The 20,571-nt window shown below is 60.8% G+C and overlaps 2 protein-coding genes across 5 annotated transcripts in view; one reads left to right on the forward strand and one right to left on the reverse strand.

The window, feature by feature from the left end:
• The window catches only part of EMP3 (epithelial membrane protein 3), a 161,618-nt gene extending 158,233 nt beyond the window's left edge, over positions 1-3,385 (forward strand). For 2 of the 4 annotated variants that reach the window (XM_058674567.1, XM_058674565.1), the window contains exons 2-5: positions 1,648-1,741; positions 1,972-2,074; positions 2,471-2,611; positions 3,117-3,385. In XM_058674567.1, the coding sequence (XP_058530550.1) occupies positions 1,664-1,741; positions 1,972-2,074; positions 2,471-2,611; positions 3,117-3,286 (492 nt within the window). In that variant the 5' untranslated portion in view covers positions 1,648-1,663 and the 3' untranslated portion in view covers positions 3,287-3,385. Of the gene's footprint in view, positions 1-687; positions 775-1,206; positions 1,310-1,647; positions 1,742-1,971; positions 2,075-2,470; positions 2,612-3,116 lie in introns of those variants that run through there. The other 2 variants (XM_058674564.1, XM_058674566.1) reach the window with 2 other exon arrangements.
• Positions 3,386-4,799: 1,414 nt separating this feature from the next.
• TMEM143 (transmembrane protein 143) lies at positions 4,800-20,297 on the reverse strand. Its single transcript, XM_004597193.2, has 8 exons — positions 20,204-20,297; positions 19,647-19,887; positions 16,842-16,946; positions 11,017-11,211; positions 9,536-9,666; positions 8,978-9,257; positions 5,350-5,539; positions 4,800-5,033 (listed from the first exon to the last, which is right to left on the reverse strand). The coding sequence occupies exons 1-8, from the start codon at positions 20,224-20,226 to the stop codon at positions 4,828-4,830; spliced, it is 1,371 nt and encodes a 456-aa protein (XP_004597250.1). The 5' UTR covers positions 20,227-20,297; the 3' UTR covers positions 4,800-4,827.
• Positions 20,298-20,571: the final 274 nt, after the last annotated feature.

The raw sequence follows: 20,571 nt of genomic DNA on the forward strand, positions 1-20,571 counted from the left end.
CTGAGATCGACTTTGACTGACATGCTGCCTGTCGGTGCTGAGAGACAAACTCTGGAAGGTTCTTAATAGGTGGTCAGTGGGAAGGATTCAGAAGTTAGTGATTATTAGCAGCACTGGGTTGTTGTCAGCATTCCTGGGCCCACTCTAGGGAAAGAGGCTCCAAGAGCTGACAATTGGACCATGGGGCAAAGTGCCTGGGTTTTTTAACTGTTCCCTTTCTCATCCTGGTGACCGCCCCCCTGCAGAACCAACTCCTCCTGCCCAGTCCAGGCCACCAGAATCTGACATCGTCCTCTGACTGCCCCTCTTCCGGGACCCACCCATAGGCAGACACATCAAACAAGGCAACAGATGTGGTCCAGACTCCAGGGAGACCCCACCCCACCCCTGGAAAGCAGCAGAGCCCTCCCACCCAGACGCTTGTCCCACCCAGGGACACACTCCTCCCACCATCCAGGAGTGACGTGTCCCCTCACGCCGGGGAGGGAATCCCGAAAGATATCTGTCTGTGAGCAATGGGTGGGGGGCCCAGAGAATGGGGAACCCCAGCGCCCGGGGCCCTCCCACTGCTGGGCGCGGCGAGGGTGGGTATAAAAGGGTCGGTATATAAACGGAGAGGAGAGGAGCTCTAGAGACTGAGAGAGGGGGGAAGAAGAGAGCCGGCCAGAGGCAGAGAGAGGGCGGGAGGGAGCCCGGCGCCGGCGAGAAGGGCGGGGCGCCGAGGCCCGAGCCTGGGACGCGACTCCGACCAGGGCTTCTGAGGCGGCTCTCTGGGTAAGTTTCCAGCCCGTTATCGGGGGCATTTCTCCACTTACTTGGGAGTGCTGGGTAGGGTGGGGGGGAAGGCCACCCCCACCCCATCCGTGGCGCCCCTCCTTGTAACTTAGTTGGTGACTGTTTAGCGCTTGGGGTGAAAGCGAGATAGAGGCAGGGGTGGTGCCCTGCAAGGAGTTGTGGGGAGGACCCCGTCAGAGTGCCCCAAGGGAAGGTAGGGGAGAGTCGGCTCTCTTGGGGGAGGACCCTGGAAGTCCACAATTAGCAGGAGGGCACCCCAAGTCTGGGGAGCCTCCAAGGACACTGAGGTTGTGGGAAGCTGCTCCTTCCCGCAGGCCAGTCCCACACACATCCCCCCACATACACACACACACTGAGATCCTGTGGTGGCCAACCGACCCCAGTCTGGCTGCTGGGTGGGGCGGGGGTCTGGTGGACACAGCCCCAGGCTGGGGTTTCCCTGGTGCTGGGCAGGGGATGAGTCACAGATGAGTCACGGGTCCCCCTCCTGCACCCACCCCAAGGGAGGAGTGGGGTGAGCCAAGGATGCCGCCCCTGGGGGCAGCTCCCAGCTCCTGAGAAATCCGTGTGCGGGGGGGGGGGGGGGTACATTGGTTTGAATGTTTGTATCCTGACTGGAATGTGCTCAGGGCCCCAGGCTAGGCAGCAGAGAGAGGCCCCATGTGGGGGTCCCACACACGTGCGTCTCCCCAGACGATCCATAGCCATGGCCCTCGCTAAGCTCTAGGGGACCACGGGAGCCGAGGCCCCAGCCCCACCTGCCATCAGCCATTAGGATCCAGGCACTGGTACCTGTGCCAACTTCCTGAGCCCCAGGTCACCCGTCTCCTGCCCCCCATCCTGTGCCCCCCAGGCTTCTGGTGCAGCCATGTCGCTCCTCCTGCTGGTGGTCTCGGCCCTTCACATCCTCATCCTCATCCTGCTGTTCGTGGCCACCCTGGATAAGGTGAGACCCCCTAGGAAGCTGTGGGTGCGCTGGCCACGCCCCTTCCTCCCTCCGAAGCCCCTGGCACCACCTTCTGTCCAGCGGCCACCCTCTGTCCAACCTGAGGCCCCTTCCCCATTCCTAAGGCAGCCGCACTGTCCCCGGTTCCTCCTGCTTCTCCCCCCCAACCTGGCCTGCTTCTCCCAGCCCCGTCCACTCGCCTTTGCTGACCCTGTCCTTGTCCACCCCAGTCCTGGTGGATCCTCCCGGGCAAGGAGTCGCTCAACCTCTGGTACGACTGCACGTGGAACAACCACACCAACTCATGGGCCTGCAGTACCGTCAGTGACAATGGTGAGGGCTGAGGGGCAGGCAGCAGGCCAGGTCCACGGGGAGGGGGACCCCAGGAGGGCGGGAGTCTCAGCGTCTCCATGGTGAGCCCCCTGCGCACCCCGGCCTGGTGATTTGGAAAGGGCACAAGCAGCCCAATATAGGAAAGAGTGAGGAGGAAGTGCCCTGCAGCCTTGGGAGCTGGGGGTTGGGGGGAGGGCGGGGAGGCGGCCTTCTGGGTGGATGCGCAGGACCCAGCGTTCTGATTCCAGGTTCCCGCAGTGAGGACAGCTCCTAGGTGTGGGTGGCTCTCAGTGGGCAACGGGAGAAAGGAGGACGAAGGGACCAACACTGAGCGAGCAGGTGGCGCTGGGCGACAGCAGCCAGGGTGACGCCTGCCTGTCCCCCTCCTCCCCACAGGCTGGCTGAAGGCAGTCCAGGGCCTCATGGTGCTGTCCCTCATCCTCTGCTGTCTCTCCTTCATCCTCTTCATGTTCCAGCTCTACACCATGCGCAGAGGAGAGCTCTTCTACGCCACGGGCCTCTGCCAGCTCTGCACCAGTGAGCACTGCCTGCAGGGCCACGGAGGGCTCCCAGGACCCCAGGAGCGGTTGGGGGTGGGGGGACTCAGGGATCTGGAAGGGGTGGGGGGCAGGGGACCTGGGGTTCAGACATGGGGTGTGGGACCAACACAGGCCACAGGATTGTCAGCCAACTGCATCCATCTACCATGGATCAGACTCTTCCAGCAGTTGCGTTTAATTTTTGGATTTCAGGGACCAAAATAATACAGTTTCATACTGGGCTTGCTATAAGAGAGACACTCAAAAATGTCCCATGGATGGAATGGATGGGTATTACTGCTCCATGTTATGGATCAGCGAATGGGATCCCAACAGAGGAAATAAATTGCCGTGGAAACGGCTGCGCTGAAGAAGAGAACTACAACTCCCAGCGGGCAGCGGTGCTGCCCACCAGTCGTGTAGCACTTCTCTGGCTCTGTGGGCTGCTGGGAAATGTAGTCTTTGGCGCACTGCGTGACTCCCGGTTCCTGTTCTCTCCGCAGGCGTGGCAGTGTTTACAGGGGCCCTGATCTACGCCATCCACGTTGAGGAGATCTTGACGAAGCACCCGCGAGGGGGCAGCTTCGGTTATTGCTTCGCCCTTGCTTGGGTGGCCTTCCCCCTCGCGCTGGTCAGCGGCGTCGTCTACATCCACCTGCGGAAGCGGGAGTGAGCCTCGCCCTGCCGCCCGCCTCCCCGCCTCCCCGGCCTCTCTCCTCTGTCCCGCCCCGAAGCAGCCCCTCCTCCTACAAAAAATAAAATCGTTTAACCAGAGTGTGTGCCTCCAGGTTGTGGGGGCACAGGGCGGCCCCATCAGCGAGCGGGGCCATTCCCAACACCCCATGCTTGCAATGACTGAGGCTGCATAGGGAGGAAACCAGGAGCTGGGCGCTCCATCCTGCTTGCCTCTCAGGGTCAGCACTGGCAGGAAGCTGGAGCCACAGCCGGACACAGAACCTGGACGCTTGGATACCAGGCCAAGTGCCACCCACCCAGGCCTGCTTTCCACTTCGACCCCAGTGGGAAGAGCTTCCTGCTTTTTCTTTTGGAACCCCACCTCCCCTAAAGGCTGTCTCTGGACGCCATAGTAAAATACAAAACAGGAGGCATCCCCCCCCCCCGGGGCTCAGATAGGGGCGTGGGCTGGAGCTGTGTTTGTGTCTGCACAGGGTCCCTGGTCACCCTCACTCCCCGTCATCCGTGGGCCCCAGGCTGGGAATCATGAGCCACCCTCAGGAACCAGGCTGTCCCAGGATCCAGAAGCCTGCCTTTCCAATTCCTGTAGCCACTAGGCACATTCACATTTACTAAATATGGATTTATTCCCTTAGGACTGGGGGGGGGATAGAAATGGATGAACCAATAAATACTATTGCACAGGGCGCCTCGTGGTGGGAGATTCAGACGGAGGCAGTTTCTGCAGCAGTGGAGAGGGGCCGGGGCAGGGGAAGGCACCTGAGGCCATGGGGACCTGAGTGCGAGGGAGAGTTGGGGACCACAGCGGACAGAGCCGAGGGGGGTCTCTGGTTCTCTCAGACCCACAGCCTCCGCCCATCGCGAGGTCCCCAAACCCTCAGCTCGGTCATCCTGATGGGGCCTGACCACTGGGCCCACCCGAAGAGCAGCAGCGGCGGCGGCGGCTGCGGCGGTTAATAGAAAAGATCGGGTTTCTTGGAGCAATCCCATCGCTGGCTTCCCAAGGTGGACAGCGCCCAGCAGCTGTCGCTGGCGAGGTGCCGGCCGGCGGGGGAGCTGGGCTGCTGCTGCCCGGGGCCCCACCTAAGTGCCCGGGGTGGGCAGGCTGCCTGGAGCCTGCTAAAACGGCAGTGATCACGTAGCCTCGGGAGTTGATGGGCAGCAGCTGCCGCAAGGCTGCCAGACAGCTTCGAGCAGCCCGGGCGGAGCAGCCGGGATGGGCCCACACCCTCACCTCCTCCCACCAGCCACGTCTGGGGAGGCAGGGGCGGGGCTGAAAGGAAGCCGAGGTCTGATTGGCTTGTTCATCAGAAAGGGGCGGGGATCACCAGCTGTCGACTGCCTTGATTGGCCGCTTCGTTGAAGCACTTAGCCTAGCCAAGGATAATTGCCTGTCAGTAAGTGCCAGTCCCAGCAGCCGTGATTGACGTGCTGGTCGGGGAGGAGGCGGGGCTTAGCGTGCTGCCCGGTGGCCTGGTGGGGCCGGGCAGGGGCGGTGGGGCCGGGCAGGGGCGGTTGCTACTGCTGGGCGTGGTCTGGGGGAGACTCGGAAGTCCCTGCGGCCGACGGCTGGAGCTTGGGGAAGCCCGGGGGAGGGTAGAGCCCGGAGGTGGGGGTCAGGGCTTGCAGGTGGGCCAGGGCTCGGGCTCCGTTGAAGGCCACGTCACAGCCTGACTGGGCCAGCAGCCAGCTCTCCACCTCCAGCTGCAGCCACCTGGAGGTCTCTGTGGGTGGGAGAGCAGGTGTGGTGCGGTCAGCCCCGGGTCCCCTCCGGAAGGGCTGGGAGGGGCTGGCGGGCAAGGGGCCCCGGTTTCAAAGAAGCTCCCGGGGTGGGGAGTGGGACAAGGCCCAGGGGCTCCGGGGTTCTCATCTGGGGGCTCCTGTCGGGAAGGGGGCCGCCTGGAGCTCAGAGAGGGGGAGACAGGCCATCCATGCAGGACCCCATGGAGGCCGAGGTCAGACACCAGGATGGGGTAGTTGGTGTCTCCTTCCACCAGGGCGTGGGGGAAGGAGACTGGGAGGGGGTTGGAGGTGTTCTACCTTCGGGCGGGCCGCTCGCGCCCCCGGGCCGCCGCGCCAGGAAGCTGTGCGCCAGCAGCGCCTCCTTGGTGTGCTCGTCCTGGGCGCGCAACGCCAGCGCGCTGAGCAGCTCCGAGTTGTTGGACGTGCTCCGGTAGTACAGCATGTGCGCCAGCTCCAGCGCCTGCACGCTGCGCCGCTGCCCGAACATCTGCGGGCGCACCGGCGGCTCAGACAGGCCGCAGCGCCCCCCGCCCCGTGCCTGTCCCGCACACACACGCCCTGTGCCCGCACACATACACCCTGCGCCCTGTGCCCCGCACACATACACCCCGCACCCTGTGCCCCGCACACATACACCCCGCGCCCTGTGCCCCGCACACACACACCCCACACCCTGTGCCCCACACACACACGCCCTGTGCCCTGCACACATACACCCGGCACCCTGTGCCCCGCACACACACACCCCGCGCCCTGTGCCCCCCCCACACACACACACCCTGTGCCCCGCACACATACACCCCGCGCCCTGTGCCCTGCACACATACACCCGGCACCCTGTGCCCCGCACACATACATCCCGCACCCTGTGCCCCCCACACACACACCCCGCGCCCTGTGCCCTGCACACATACACCCCGCACCCTGTGCCCCACACACACACACCCCGCACCCTGTGCCCCGCACACACACACCCCGCGCCCTGTGCCCCGCACATACACACATACACCCTGTGCCCTGCACACATACACCCCGCACCCTGTGCCCCACACACATACACCCCGCGCCCTGTGCCCCACACACACTGCACCTGCCCCCCACACACACCCATCCCACATCTGCCCTGCACACACACACACACCCATGTTCCTCGTGCACACACATCCCATGACCTCCGTGCCACGGGCACCTTTGAGCTAAGCCTTCGGGCCATGGAGGTTTTCTGCTTTCAGAGGCAGCTAAAGCATTCCTTCAAAGCATTCCGGATGGCCTTCAAAATGACCCAGAATGGGACACGGGCAGGGGATGCTTCTCCAGCTGGGCCAAGGTGGCTGGCCTGCAGCTGCTAAGTGGGACACGATGAGCCTGTCCCTAATAGCACACGGGGTGGCTGTGGGGGCAGAGGTGACAGGCTGGGAGCGCTGAGTTGTGAAGTGGAGGGCAGATGGGGCACCCCCTTCCCTCACCCAGGACCCCTCATCTTTGGGACCCCCTTTCCCCGCCCAGGACCCCTCATCGTTGGGACCCCCTTTCCCTGCCCAGGACCCCTCATCCTTGGGACCCCCTTTCCCCGCCCAGGACCCCTCATCCTTGGGACCCCCTTCCCCCGCCCAGGACCCCTCATCCTTGGGACCCCCTTTCCCCACCCAGGACCCCTTATCCTTGGGACCCCCTTCCCCCACCCGTGCTGTCCCACCTGACTCCGGGGTCACAGGAGGATCTCTTCAATTATTTGCCAGCCACAGCAGACCTGGAAGTGGTCTGTCCCAATACACCTCCTACCCTGGCTGCCAGCCTCCCAGGCCTCCCACCAGGATGGAAGCCAGGAAGGGCTCAGGAGGGCAGCTGCCTGCTGGTGCCCGCCCAGGTCCACACGGCTCAGGCTGTCACTGTGGGTGGCCGTCCACCTGCTGCCTGGACTCCAGCACGCTTGTGCCTGGGGCAGCCTGGCTGCCTGCTCCATCAGCCTCGCCCTCTCTGTCCTGCCGCCCCGGCCCTGGGGCCCCACCCTGGCTCAGACTCGATCCTTCACCGTGAGGGGGCGGGGGGCACCTAGTATTCTAAGCTGCCTGCCAGGAGCAGTTCGATGCCCGTGCATGTCCATGGGCCCCCTCCTCCCCCTCTCCATGGCCCATGTGTTGCTAGAGCAACAGCAAACCACCCCCAGATCTGCTTGTGCTGGGCCAACGGGGCAGGGCAGGGCAGGGCCCACAGCAGCGGCCAGCCTCCAAGCCCAGGCTGAGGCTGAGGCAGGCAGCCCAGTGGCAAGGGCAGGCCGATGGGTCTGAGGGACAGCAGGTGTGAAGGCCAGGGACAGCGCAGCTGCGGGAGCTGCAGTCTGGAACTGCCAGATGATGAGGGGTGGGGAAGCAGGGTCCTCAGCCACACTCAGGGGTGGCGGAAGGTCAGGGCCAGCTCTGGGTCCTGCCAGGATGGGCTGGAGGGGACCCAGCAGGGGGCAGGGGGAGGGCTGGTGGCTGGGTGGGCTCCAGCCTTGGGTCTGATCTGAGACAGGAGGAGTGGGGAGGGCTGGTAGGGTGGAGCTGGGCTCTCTGGGCACACAGGGTTGGGGGGCGGCAGGAAGGAGACGCAGGAAGGAACACGCATGCATGGGAAGGGGGGACCTGAGCAGGGTCCAAGTTTAAGTGCTGAGTCTGAGCAGGAAAACCCGTCTATCCGTCTATCCGATACGGCAGGAACTTAACTGCAGCGGCTGGATATTGGGCCACCACTCCAGGCCCTGGATGAGTCAGTGCCTCTTTCGGCTCCTCCCCACCTCCTTCAAGGCCTGCGGTTGTGCCCCCACTTCCTTGGCTTCCTGGCACCCCAGAGGAGCCTAGGTCCTCCTCCTTGCACATCCTGTGGGGCCACCAACGAGCCCAGCCACTCACACCTTGGGCTATGCCCCAGTCTCCACCTCCACCAGGCCCCACCCTCTTGCCAGGCCCCGCCCCAGGGCTCCACCCTTATCGGGCCACGCCCCACAGGCCCCACCCCCATGGGCTCCACCCTCCTGGCATGCCCCGCCTGCCCAGGCTCCACCCTTCTGTCAGGCCCCGCCCCCACATGCCCCACCCCTACCAGGCCCCACCCACTGCCAGGCCCCGCCTCGCCAAGCTCCACCCTCCTCACATGTCCTGCCCATCCAGGTTCCAACTTTCTGCCAGGCCTCGCCCACCCAGGCTCCACCCTCCTGCCCTGCAGCCCTCCGGCCAGCCTGGCGCTCCCTCCCAACACAGCCTGAAACCCAAAAAGGCAGCCAGATGCCTTCGAGCCTGGGGCAGGCACACTCCTGGGGAGAAGCGGCCAGAAGGCAGCACTTCAAGCCAACTCAGAATTGGAGGTACTGGGCCCACGGCTGCAGGCTCGGGTCAGTCCTCCTACTCTCTGGGCAGCCCAGATGTGTGGAGGGGTGAAGCAGGCGGGCACACGCTCACATATGGCTGAGTAGGGGGGGAGCTCGATGCAGAATCCGAGGACCCAGAGTTTTCAAGTTGCTCTATTTGGGCTGGATCATTGACAAACCCGCCCCCACCATCACCAATGTCCCCAATGTAGGGGAGGACTCCAGGAATACACAGCACAATTTGTCATGTCACAATTTGTCATACTAACAATGGAGCTGATGGCAAACTGGCACGAGCCCTACTCTCTGCCACCCACCCCACCACCACCCCGCAGGACAGTGAGGCCCAGGGAAGGGCCCAGGGGCTTACTCTGGGACACGAGGACACTCACGCTCCTGGCCTGGTTCTCAGAGCACACATGGCCAGCCCGACCCCATCGGGCACAGCCCCCAGGACCTCATGTGGGTTCCCCCACAGGGCAGCTGAGGAGAGCACCGTCAGAACTAGGAAAGGGGCCCGAGGTGTGGTGTGGCCAGGATGGGGGGGGCCCAGCGCACCACAGGGCGGTCAGCGCCTACCTTGGAGGCCCGCAGGCCCATGAAGGCGGCAAACAGCAGCAGCAGCAGGGAAGTGGCCATCTTGAGGTCGGACAGCACCACCATGCCCACGTTGACGAAGAAGACCACGCCGGACACGACCAGGGTGAGGTTGAGCAGGGCGCGCTGCAGCGTGGGCGTGCGCACCTTCAGCTCCGGCAGCAGCTGCTCCAGGCCCTCCAGCGGTGTGTCCTTGAAGCTCTTCAGCACCAGGTGGCCCCGCTTGGTCCGCGCCGCCAGCACCACCCGCTTAAAGTACCTCCTGGGGAGCGGGGGGTGCGAGGCGCTGGGACCCACACCTGGGCAGCCCCCGCCAGCGCCTGGCTCCAGGCTGATAACAACCCAAGTTGACTGTGTGGGCCGGACATGAGGGGGCTGGAAATGTTGATGGGGTGTCCCGATCGGGCTGTGCTGCTTTTCCACAACTGTGGACTCCCTCTCTGAGCCACTCCTTCCAACCCAGTCTCCCACACCCTGACACTGCCCTGTCTCCCGCGGGGACCCCTGGCCCCTAGCCTCGCCCCCCTTGGGCGGCCTCACCTCTCTGCAGGGGGCTGCTTGGTGAAGAAGCCGCGCCTTGAGCCCACGCTGGACTTCCGGGGCATCTGCCCCACACGCTGGCCCAGAGCCCAGAACTGCATGTAGATGTACTGCTCCAAGTTTATGGTCACCTGCACAGAACGCAGGGGGCAGAGGCAGCTGGACACAGGCTGGGGAGCTGTGGAAGGAGAGCCCCTCCCCCCTTACTTATCACCACTTAAGTGTCCAGACAGGGTGACCACGTATGGCTGTGACCTTGCCCACTGCACGAGCCACACCCCCCGCCTGTGTCACCATATTTCCTGGAGTCTAAGATTTTAAGATATTCAGTTATTTCATGAAGCAACTGCAAAGGAAAATACAGCCTTGTGCTGGGTTAGGCTGCCCCTTGCACCCTGGGCACTGCCCGTTGAGAGCGGCGCTTCAAACCGCGGCTGCCCCACTTTCCATCCAGCGTCCCACTGACGCATCTGGGGTGGCAGGGAAGGCTGGCCCAGGGGCTTGGGTCCCTGCCACCCACAGGGCAGACCTGGCCCAGGGGCTTGGGTCCCTGCCACCCACAGGGCAGACCTGGCCCAGGGGCTTGGGTCCCTGCCACCCACAGGGGAGACCTGGACTGAGACCTGGCCCAGCCCTGGCTGCTGCAGCCATTCAGGAAGTGAACCAGCTGACGGAAGGTCTCACTCTTTCTCCCTCGCTCTTCCTCCCCCTCTCTCCTTTTTGTTCTGTCTTTTAAATACTTCCCCCCAGAAAGGATATGAGGCAGGGGAAGGCAGACAGGCACCCTGGCTTAGCAAGCTAAGCCTCTGCCTGTAGCCCAGCATCCCATACAGGCACTGGTTCGTGCTCTAGCTGCTCCATTTCCCATCCAGCTCCCTGCTAATGTGCCCGGGGAAGCATGGAGCATGGCCCAAGTCCTTGGGACCTCGCAGCCCCGTGGGAGACCCGGAAGAGCTCTTGCCTTCGGCTGGGCCCAGCCCCAGTAGCTGCAGCCGTCTGCCATTTGTGAACCAACAGATGGAAGATCTCCGTCTCTCTCTCTCAAACTCTGCCTTTCAGATCAACAACATAATTCTTTAAAAAACATATACAAAGTTATAGTCAATGAAGCCGTGGGCCACCACCATTTTTAAGTCACACCCAATTTCAGAGATGATTCAGAGTTGACTGAATATTACTTCAAGAAAACATCTTAAAATCTCCAAACGTACGACTTTGGAAGAATTTTAGAATTTGTTGACCTGAAAGGCTGGGCCTTTTGTATGATTCATTGTTACGCGTCTCCAGCCCTACGAGGACGGGCACCTCACCACATCGTCCCACCCAACAGCGGGAAGTGACCTCAGAGAGCACAGCCTGTTGCTAACTCACCAAGGGTGGATACCACACGGCCTTCTGCCCTGGCTCAGGACTACAACTCCCAGCAGCCCCTGCCCCAAAAGCATCCTGGGAGTTCAGGTTCTCCTCTGCAAGACAGGCACCTGGACCTCGTCCTGAGGGTGGTGGACGACCAGTGCGTAGGCCAGGGTGTCCTCGGACAGTGGGGAGAAGTTGGCCTGGGCCAGCAGGGGCTCCAGGGCCCGAAGCACCTCCTGCTCATTGGACAGGCGCTGGGGGTCGGTAAGCGACGGCTGGTCCAGGGTCTCCCTGTCGGGGTTGATGGGGTCATACAGGGCCTAAGGAGAGAGTACAGGAGTCGGCTCGCAGCCACCCGGACTCAGGAAGCTGCCCACAGGATGCCCCCAGACCCCACCGCCCACAGAAGTGGCTGAAGAGCCAGCTTCCTGTGGCCTGGGCCGCCTCACCCATGGTGGACTGAGACTCGGGACCCCATGGCACCTGCTCCTACCATACCCCAAACACAGAGAGATCAGACGCCTCTGTGGGCCAATCACGGGGACGGGGGTGGCTTGTCTCAACCAGGGATGTCTTTGAACCAGCAGAAGAAGGGCCAAGGGGAGCAGAGATTCCCAGTGGGGGGGCAGCCTGTGATGGGGTGTGGCAGTCAGCGACAGGTATGTGGCCAAGGCCTGGGTTTGGCCAAGTGGCCCTGGAGGCCTCCTTCTCAGACTCATGAGAGGTCCCAAGGCCAGGGAAGAGAAAGCTGCATCCCACCCGCGCCCACCCACTACTCCCCTGGCCAGTGACCTGGACACCACATACACGTGATGCCTGCTGCCCTGCCTGACCCAGCGCCTACCCCTGCCCCTGCCCCCGGCATGGCCTGCTCCCCTCTGGCTGCCATCGCCTCATCCCGGGATGACCAGGAGATATGACAGCAGCATGGGCCACACACACACACACACACACACACACACACACACACACACCTTCCTGGGTTACCCTGAGCAACAGAGGTGGGAGTTGAGCCATCCAGAGACAAGGAACGGCGTCAGCCAGGAAACGCAAGGGGAACTGACATGGGTGATCCTATCCATGTCCTGGTAGAACCGGTGCCAGGCTTGCCCTGTCCTGCACGCAAGACGCGGCCTGCAAGGCCCATGCTCCCACCCCCGAAGCTGCACAGGGATCTGCAGGCCTTGGCACCCGCTGGGAGCTGCTCCCTGTTCCTTCCTGCCTATTGGCCATTGCATCCTGGGGGCTGAGGCCCCTGCCCACCTTCCACGTCAGGTGCCTGGCTTCAACTGGCCGGACCCCGAGGGCACGGAGTGAGTCAACCTGCAGACCGACGGTCTCCGTCTCTCTTTCTAAGTGAAAAGGGGCTGGTGCAACAGTTCCACTGACTCCTCCTCTGCCTGCAAATGCCAGCATCCCACGCGGGCACCGGTTTGAGTCCTGGCTGCTCCACTTCTAATCCAGCTCCCTGATTACGACCTGGGAAAGCAACAAATGACTGCTCTAGAGTCTGGGACCCTGCACCTGCATGGGAGACCCAGAAGAAGCTCTGGCAGCTGGCTTCTGACCAGCTCATCTCTGGCCAGAGTGGCCATTTGGGGTGTGAACCAGTGGATGGAAAATATCTTTCTGTGTCTCTCCTCTCTTTTTTACTTTCAAGTAGAATGATTGGATCTTAAACAAACAAACAAAAAGTCTTCCTTCACTGTGAACAACAGGGCCACTGTGGGTGGGCTGCGCAAGTTGTGCACCGCCCAAAGGTGCCAGATACAAGGGACCTCAACAGTCACATGCAAGTAGAGGGTAAAAGATGACGCCCCCCGGCAGAACTTCCTACAGGGACCAATGAGGTCGACGCTGGCCACAGAGCATCCGCCACGTGACGCCAATGGAGGCACAGCTTCTGCTCGTTATTATCCTCTTGGTTTTTCATCGGCCAACACTTAAAAGCCACAGGAGGCCAGTGGCTGCCAGAGCGGACAGCCTTCGGCTAGAGGAAGCCCCTGGCTCATCTGTGCGAACACCACGGTCAGCTCTGCGAGCCGGCTGCTTGGACCCGTGAGCCTGGGAACATGGGAGGTTCCCCACCGCCCAGAGCCAGCGCCCTGACTCCCCTGCCCAGTGGACCTCGGCCACACACCTGCTGAAAGAGACAGAGATGAACTGGGCCTCTGTGGTAACCGCCCTGCACCCCTTGGGGACCACAAGCATGCCCGTCTTCTGGGGGTTTCTCTTGGCAGCTGGGGCATCTCACCTGAGCTTCACCCTTCAGGCCTTTCTACAAGGACACCCTCCCAACCCCACAGCATCCCAAACCGAGGTCCTGTTCCCTCTCCCAGCCCCGGTCCCAGGCAGCTCTCATCACATCACCATGGTTCTCACCCCAGCAGGTGCCACTCACCCCCCCAGGTGCTCAGGTGCCGAGCCTGGGGTCACTCCTCGACCTCTCTTTTCTCAAATGCCCGGCTCATCAGCAAACCCTGCTGGATCCGAGTTCCACAAGGACGCAAAGTCCGGGCCCCTCTCACCCACATCCAGTGGCTTTGCACACAACTGTGGCCCTCAAATCTGACTGTTCTCAGTTGTTCCCCGAGAAGCCACCAGGGGACGCCCGCTCCCGCTGCAGGCCGCCCAGCCTCTGCCGCTGGGCACGCCAGGCGCCAAGGCCACGTCCTCATCCTGCCAGGCACTGCAGGAGCTGGCCTGGCTTCCCCCTCCTGTTGCCCCCTCAGCCCAGCCCCCGGGGCCGTCCCTGCTCGCGGGCACCATGCACACAGCCCACTGAGGGGTTGTGCACCCACTGTTCCCACCACCCCGACAGCTACCTCACCTGAAACCCACCATCCAGACTTCCTTCTTTCTTCCTTTTTCTCTTTAACTCGCATTGCCAGACTTAGAGAAGAAATGTGTACAGGATGCTCAGTTAAATTCAAATTTCACATCAGCAACAAATGACTTTTACTTTCCCCCAGAGGTGATAAGGACACCCCAAATGCTGTCACAACAAATAATTGCAGCTGAAATGCGTCCCCTTCGGTATACGCACACCACCACCACCACCAAATGGAATGTCTCCTTAGGTCATCTGAATTCAACCTTCACGGGGCATGCTGGACTGAGACTGTCCCCTAAAAGGTCACATTCCCCTCCAAAGAAGATTCCGGTGTCGTATTTTTTCCTCTTCCCTTCGGAGCTTCCCAGCCTGCCCTCCTCTGCCAGCGAGGTCTCAGCAGGAAGTCAGGGTGCGGTGGATTGCAGAGCCAACGGCTGCCGCGCACACCCCGGCCGCCCACCTTCCTGGCCAGCTCCCTGCTAATGCACACCCCGAGGCCCCGCAGGCCATGCCACACTGTCGGAGACCGGACTGAGTTCCCAGCTCTGGCCTGGCCGCTGTGGACACTTGATACTGAACCAGCAGGTGGTGCTGTGTGAAATTCTTCTGCTGCTGCTTCTTTTTTTTTTAAAGATTTACTTTTCTTTATTGGAAAATCGGATGAACTGAGAGCAGGAGAGACAGAGAGGAAGATCTTCCATCTGCTGGCTCACTCCCCAAGGGGCTGCAACAACCAGAGCTGAGCTGATCTGAAGCCAGGAGTCAGGAGCTTCTTCCGGGTCCCCTACACAGGTGCAGGGTCCGTCCCTGACTGCTTTCGCAGGCCACAGGCAGGGAGCTGGAGGGGAAGCGGGGCTATATCAGGGCCAGTGGTGTCCTTTTCTTTCTCACTCTCTGTTTCTCTGCCTCTCAGGTGAATGAAAGGAGGAGTTCATTAAAAAAATAAAAACAGGGGCCTGGCACGGTGGCCTAGCGGCTGAAGTCCTCTCCTTGAACACACTGGGATCCCATATGGCCGCCTGTTCTAATCCCGGCTGCTCCACTTCCCATCCAGCTCCCTGCTTGCGGCCTGGGAAAGCAGTCGAGGACGGTCCAAAGCTTTGGGACCCTGCACCCACGTGGGAGACCCAGACGAAGCTCCTGGCTCCTGGCTTTGGATTGGCTCAGCTCCAGCCATTGCTGTCACTTAGGGAGTGAATCATCGGACGGAAGATTTTCCTCTCTGTCTCTCCTCCTCTTCGTACATCTGACTTTCCAATAAAAATAAATAAATCTTTAAAAAGAAAACGACACATGGAGATGATGAAGGCCATATGAGGATGGGGTGCAGTGGGAATGAGGTGTCACCAGGCAGGGGTGGCCCTCACCCTGACGGCCCGGCGCATTCCTTGGTTCCCCCTGTGCCGGGGAAGGAGCATCATGGTCAGTTGGTCGGCAGCTGCGGCCCTTCGTGAGGGCAGCCCCGGGAGACGGCCCCTCCTGGGCCTGGAGGCCCGATCCCTGCTCCGAGCGCCCTCACGCTGCCCTGGCTAACTCTTCACCGTGGGCACCACGCTCCCTGGGAAGGGGGCCATCTGTCACTCAGGGGGACCATTCTGGGAACGCAGTAGGCGCTTGATGAAGATTTACTGAGGAGCGGGCATGCGGAGGGAGGATGAGACAGCAGGCAGCCGATGCCTGCCGAGCAGGGGACAGGGAGTCAGTCTGCCCACGCGGCACTGCTCTTGCCCTCTGCCCCCCTCCAGCTGGACTGGCTGACCAGACGGTCACGCTGCGGGCCTCACTCGCCCCACCCCTCCCACTGGACCCTCAGCACCGCTGGGAAAAATTTTGTGCTTCGGAGATGAAAGTATATCTATTTTTACACACTTAAAACATCCTCATACCATAATGCTTTATTGAAAAAAAATATTTAAAAAGAAAAACAAGGCCCAGTCACAGGTTGCAATGCCACGGAATCCAATCCAAGTCCCAGCTGCTCCATTTCCCATCCAGCCCTCTGCCCATGTGCCTGGGAAGGCAGCAGACTGCGGCCCCAGCGCTTGGGTCCCTGCACCCAGTGGGAGACTCAGATGGAGTACCTGGCTTTAGGCAGCCCTCTGGAGACTAAATCAGAGGATGGTAGATCTTTCTCTCTCCCTCCTCTCTGTCACTGTAACTCTGCCTTTCAAATCAATCTATCAATCTTAAAAAACGAAAAACAGAAAAGTACCCAGCACAAGGCAACAGGGGCTTGTGAACTGCATGACCGTGGCCACCCTCAGGGCCTGTCTGCCCGAACAGTGTGTCAAGGGGCTGCAGGGAGGAGTGCAGAGGCCTCTGGCGGTGAGCGGCCGGGGCTGCCCCTGCTACCCAAAGCGAAGCGTGGGCAGGGAGGGCAGTGGTGGCAAGCACGAAGTGGGAACTCAGAATACGCCTGTGTGTCCAAACCCTGCAGCCACATGGCGTGCGGCCCCGGGTCAGCAAGTCCGGCTAAGCCTGGGACCCTACCAGTCCCGCCAACTGCACACTTTGTGGCTGGGGCCGCATGCGCCAACATGTATCAGTCTGACAAAGCTCAGTGACCATGCCACCATCACTGCTGGGGGCCAAGAGGGGGTACACTAGCCTGCAGGGTCCCTTCTGGCCTCTGCCCATCTTTATCGGTGTCCCTTCCCCTGCCATGCAGCATCACTTGCCCAGGGTCCCTCAGGAAAATGAGCGAACCTGACGGGGTCTTGGGAGAGCACAGGCCCAGGCCTAACCCTGGGAGGAGCCGCGAGAGCCACTGGGATCCCATTCACACACACACACATTCCCAGGCCAGTCAGTCCTCTCTCTGCCCACAGCTGTCCTGCTCACTTGGGGGTCACAGCCAGACACACCCCCGAGACCCCCAAGGTCTGTTCCCATCTCCCAGCCTGTCCCCCCTGGCTCATGCCCCTTCCCTTCTCTGTTCCACTGGCAGGCCCCGCCCACTCTCACCACTGGGCCTGGCACCTGCTCTTCCCTTCTCCTCTCACAGGGAGCCCTGAGGCCCCGACCACGCCTCCCCACTCCCTCTTGTCCCTGTTCCCCCCCCACCCCCCGCTATATCCAGGGCTCAGCGGCAGCGCTAGGCTCTCAGGTTGGCCTCACCTGCAGCCGGGCCAGGACCTGGTGGTAGTGGAAGAGGGTACAGAAGTCCACATGGGCTGAGAACTCCTCCAGGGCCGCCTTCTCCGTGGGGCTGGAGTGGAATTCCTGTTACCTCAGAGAGCAGACATTCTCTCGAGAGCTCCTTCCCACTCCTGGGTTCAAGTCCCACTTCTCCCTCCACCCCCACCCGCTTCTATTTTGTGTTAACAGCAGCGGAGAGGCAGGGGAAGGCTCAAGTAGTCGGGCCCCGTACCCACACGGGAGACCTGCATGCGGCTCCGAGCGCCCAGCTTGGGCCCCAGCCCTGGCTGTTGCAGCCATCTGGGGAGTGAGGCAGCGGGTGGAATATTCTGCCTTCCACTCTCTCTGTATCTTTCTGCCTCTTTAAAAAAAAAAAAAAAAGATTGGTTTGTTTTTATTGGAAAGTCAGATTTACAGAGAGAAGGAGAGACAAAGATTTTCTAGGGCCCAGCACAGTAGCCTAGTAGCTAAAGTCCTCGCCTTGCACGCACAGTGCCAGAATCCCTTATGGGAGCCAGTTTGTGTTCCAGCTGCCTTGCTTCCCATCCAATTCTCCTTGTAACAGATCTTCCTCTCTGTCTCTCCTCCTCTCTGTAAATCTGACTTTCCAATAGAAATAAATAAATCGGGCCAGCGTGGTGGCCTAGCGGCTAAAGTCCTCTTCTTGAACACGCCGGTTCTAATCCCGGCACCTCCACTTCCCATCCAGCTCCCTGCTTGTGGCCTGGGAAAGCAGTCGAGGACGGTCCAAAGCCTTGGGACCCTGCACCTGGGTGGGAGACCTGGAGGAAGTTTCTGGCTCCTGGCTCCGGATCGGCGCAGCACCGGCCATTGCTAGCGCTTGGGGAGTGAATCATCGGACGGAAGATCTTTCTCTTTGTCTCTCCTCCTTTCTGTATATCTGACTTTGTAATAAAAATAAATAAATCTTAAAAAAAAAGAAATCTTTTTAAAGAAGAGGAAGAAAGGTCCTCCATCCCCTTAATCCATTGCTTCACTCCCCAAGCGGCCGCAACAGCCGGAGCTGAGCCGATCTGAAGCCAGGAGCCAGCTTTTTCTGGGTCTCCCATGCGGTGCAGGGTCCCAAGGCTTTGGGCCGTCCTCCACTGCTTTTCACGACATAAGCAGGGAGCTGGATGGAAAATGGAGCAGCTGGGACATGAACCGGCACCCATTTGGGATCCCGGCGCATGCAAGGCGAGGACTTCAGACACTAGGCTGCCGTGCAGAGCCCTCTGCTTTTCAAATGATATAAATTTAGGGGCTGACGTGTTGGTTCAATTGTCTAATTCTCCTGCAAGTGCCAGCATCCCATATGGGTATCAGTTCAATTCCCAGCTGCTCTACTTCTGATCTAACTCTGTACAGATGGCCTAGAAAGCAGTGGAGGATGGTCCAGGTCCAAGGGCCCCTGCACCCATGTGGGAGACTCAGAAGAAGCTCCTGGCTTCAGATGGGCTCAGCTCTGGTCATTGTGGCCATTTAGGAAGTGAACCAGCAGATAGAACAGCTCCATCTTTCCTTTATATAAATCTGCCTTTCTAATTGCAAATTCATTTATACAGAGAGGAGGAGAGACAGAGAGGAAGACCTTCCATCTGATGATTCACTCCCCAAGTGAGTGCAATGGTTGGAGCTGTGCCGATCCAAAGCCAGGAGCCCAGAGCCTCCTCCGGGTCTCCCACGCGAATGCAGGGTCTTAAAGCCTTGGGCCGTCCTCGACTGCTTTCCCAGGCCACAAGCAGGGAGCTGGATTGGAAGTGGAGCTGCCGGGATTAGAACTGGCGCCCATTTGGGATCCCGACGTGTGCAAGTTGAGAACTTTTGCCTCTAGGCTACTGCGCCAGGTCCCAAAGTAAATAAATCTTTAAAATAAAATTTTATTAAAAGTCACAGTGGGCATTTGAGAGTGTCAACTGAGAGTGGTCCTCTGCCTGCCTCTCAAGCCCATTTTAAGCCTGATAAAGAAGCAGATATTTTCTCTAAAACAAAAACAAAACAAAAACAAAAAACAACATAAAGGAAAACTCCTTGGGGACCCCCACACAGCACTTCCAGGGGCTGGGCTCCATCAGCCGGCATGACATCCTCCTCCGCGTGACACGAGGGGGCAACTCCTTTCTCAGAGGGAGAAAATGCGGCTGGAGGCAGCCACGGGCTTCGGGATCTGAGGGATCTGAGTGCAACCCAGGCCTGTCCAGACGGCGTGGGTGAGCGTTGGGCTCGGCAGTGACTCACGCCCCCAACGGCATGACACACACGAAGGCACAGAACAAATACCTCCCCCTAGTCGGTACCCGGCTCTGGAGCCGGACCACTTCGGCTCGAGCCCGTGACCTTGGGTGACTTACTTTCCTTCCAAATACTTCCCTCAAGTCATCTACCCAGTGAAGGCAGTGATGGGGTCACCTGACAGGACGCTTGGTGCGAGGTCCCAGAGCAAGGGCTCCAACGGCGACACTAAGTATAATTACTATCGAGTAGCACAAAAATGGGGACGATCATGAAGATTTGATTATCTATTTTACATAGGGTAAAGAAAAAAAATCATGCTCTGAAAGAGAGTTCTTTCATGGTTCCAGAACAACCCAGAACAACCCAGAACCAGGGAACTGAGGCCGCGCCTGCAGCTCAGCAGTCTTGCCCCAAGGCGTGACTAGCGACGACGGCTTTGGAAACTACAACTCCCAAGAGGCGTCAGCGCATCCCTTTGTAGCAAGTAGTGCCCCTCCGCCGCGAAGGCTGCCGGGAATCGTAGTCCCCAGGCTCTGGGCCCGACGGTACCTGGATGAGGAGGCGGAGCAGCTGCTCCTTGGAGAAGGGAATGAAGCGCTCGCGGTACTGCTGGGCCCAGTCGCGGGGCTCCGTGGGGTTCCACATCTTTCGGTACTCCCCCATCTTGGCCGCCAGGGATGACAGAGCCCGCGGGCGCCCGAGGAGCGCGGGCAACAGGGGCCATAGTCGGACCCTGGACCCGCAGACCCCGCGGGTCACATGCAACATAGTCACACCCTTTCCTGGGAGCCTAAAGAGAGGGGAATGACAAGAGGCCAAAGGTCACCGGGATGACCGGTCCTTCCGCCCTGCAGGGCCGTCCTTGCCAGGACTCGGCCGCTCCCGCTGCCCCGCCGCCCCTTTGCCCTTCCCCTCCCACAGCTGGCTGGAGTCCTTCCTCCACACGGGTCAGATCTTAGGTTCTGGGGCGTTTTGTAGGCCTGGTGACCCAATAGTAACGCAACTGGCTTCTTTAGGATCTCGACTTCGAGGAAACGCTCCAAAAGGCTACTTGGGGGTGCAGGGCCGCCCTCCCCCGGCCACGCAGTCCCTCGCCTCTCCCTCACCTTAGCCAACGCTCAGCTGTCATTGAGCTTCCTGCGCATGTGCAGAAGGGTTTCCTAGGCCCCCGGTCTTCGGCTTCAACCCTCAGTAAAGCGCATGCGCACATTTCGGGCCCCCCCCCCTCCGCGCGTACTCTCGACTTCAACTCTCAGTTACGCATGCGCCATTTCTCGGCCTCGCTCCCGGCCCCTGACCTCATTCGGGCATAGCGCATGCGTGTCAGAAGCGTCTCCTTGTCCGCCCGCTTCAAGGGAAGGGCGGGGCGGGGCTCGCGCGCGCCTCCCGCCAACGGCAAGACGCCCAACGTCCGCCGAGGTCCCGCCCCCGCGCGTGTCCGCACGCGAGGAGGCTGGTGCGTAGGGGGCGGGGC

This window comes from Ochotona princeps, chromosome 16, assembly GCF_030435755.1.
Source record: "Ochotona princeps isolate mOchPri1 chromosome 16, mOchPri1.hap1, whole genome shotgun sequence".
Taxonomy (NCBI): Eukaryota; Metazoa; Chordata; class Mammalia; order Lagomorpha; family Ochotonidae; genus Ochotona; species Ochotona princeps.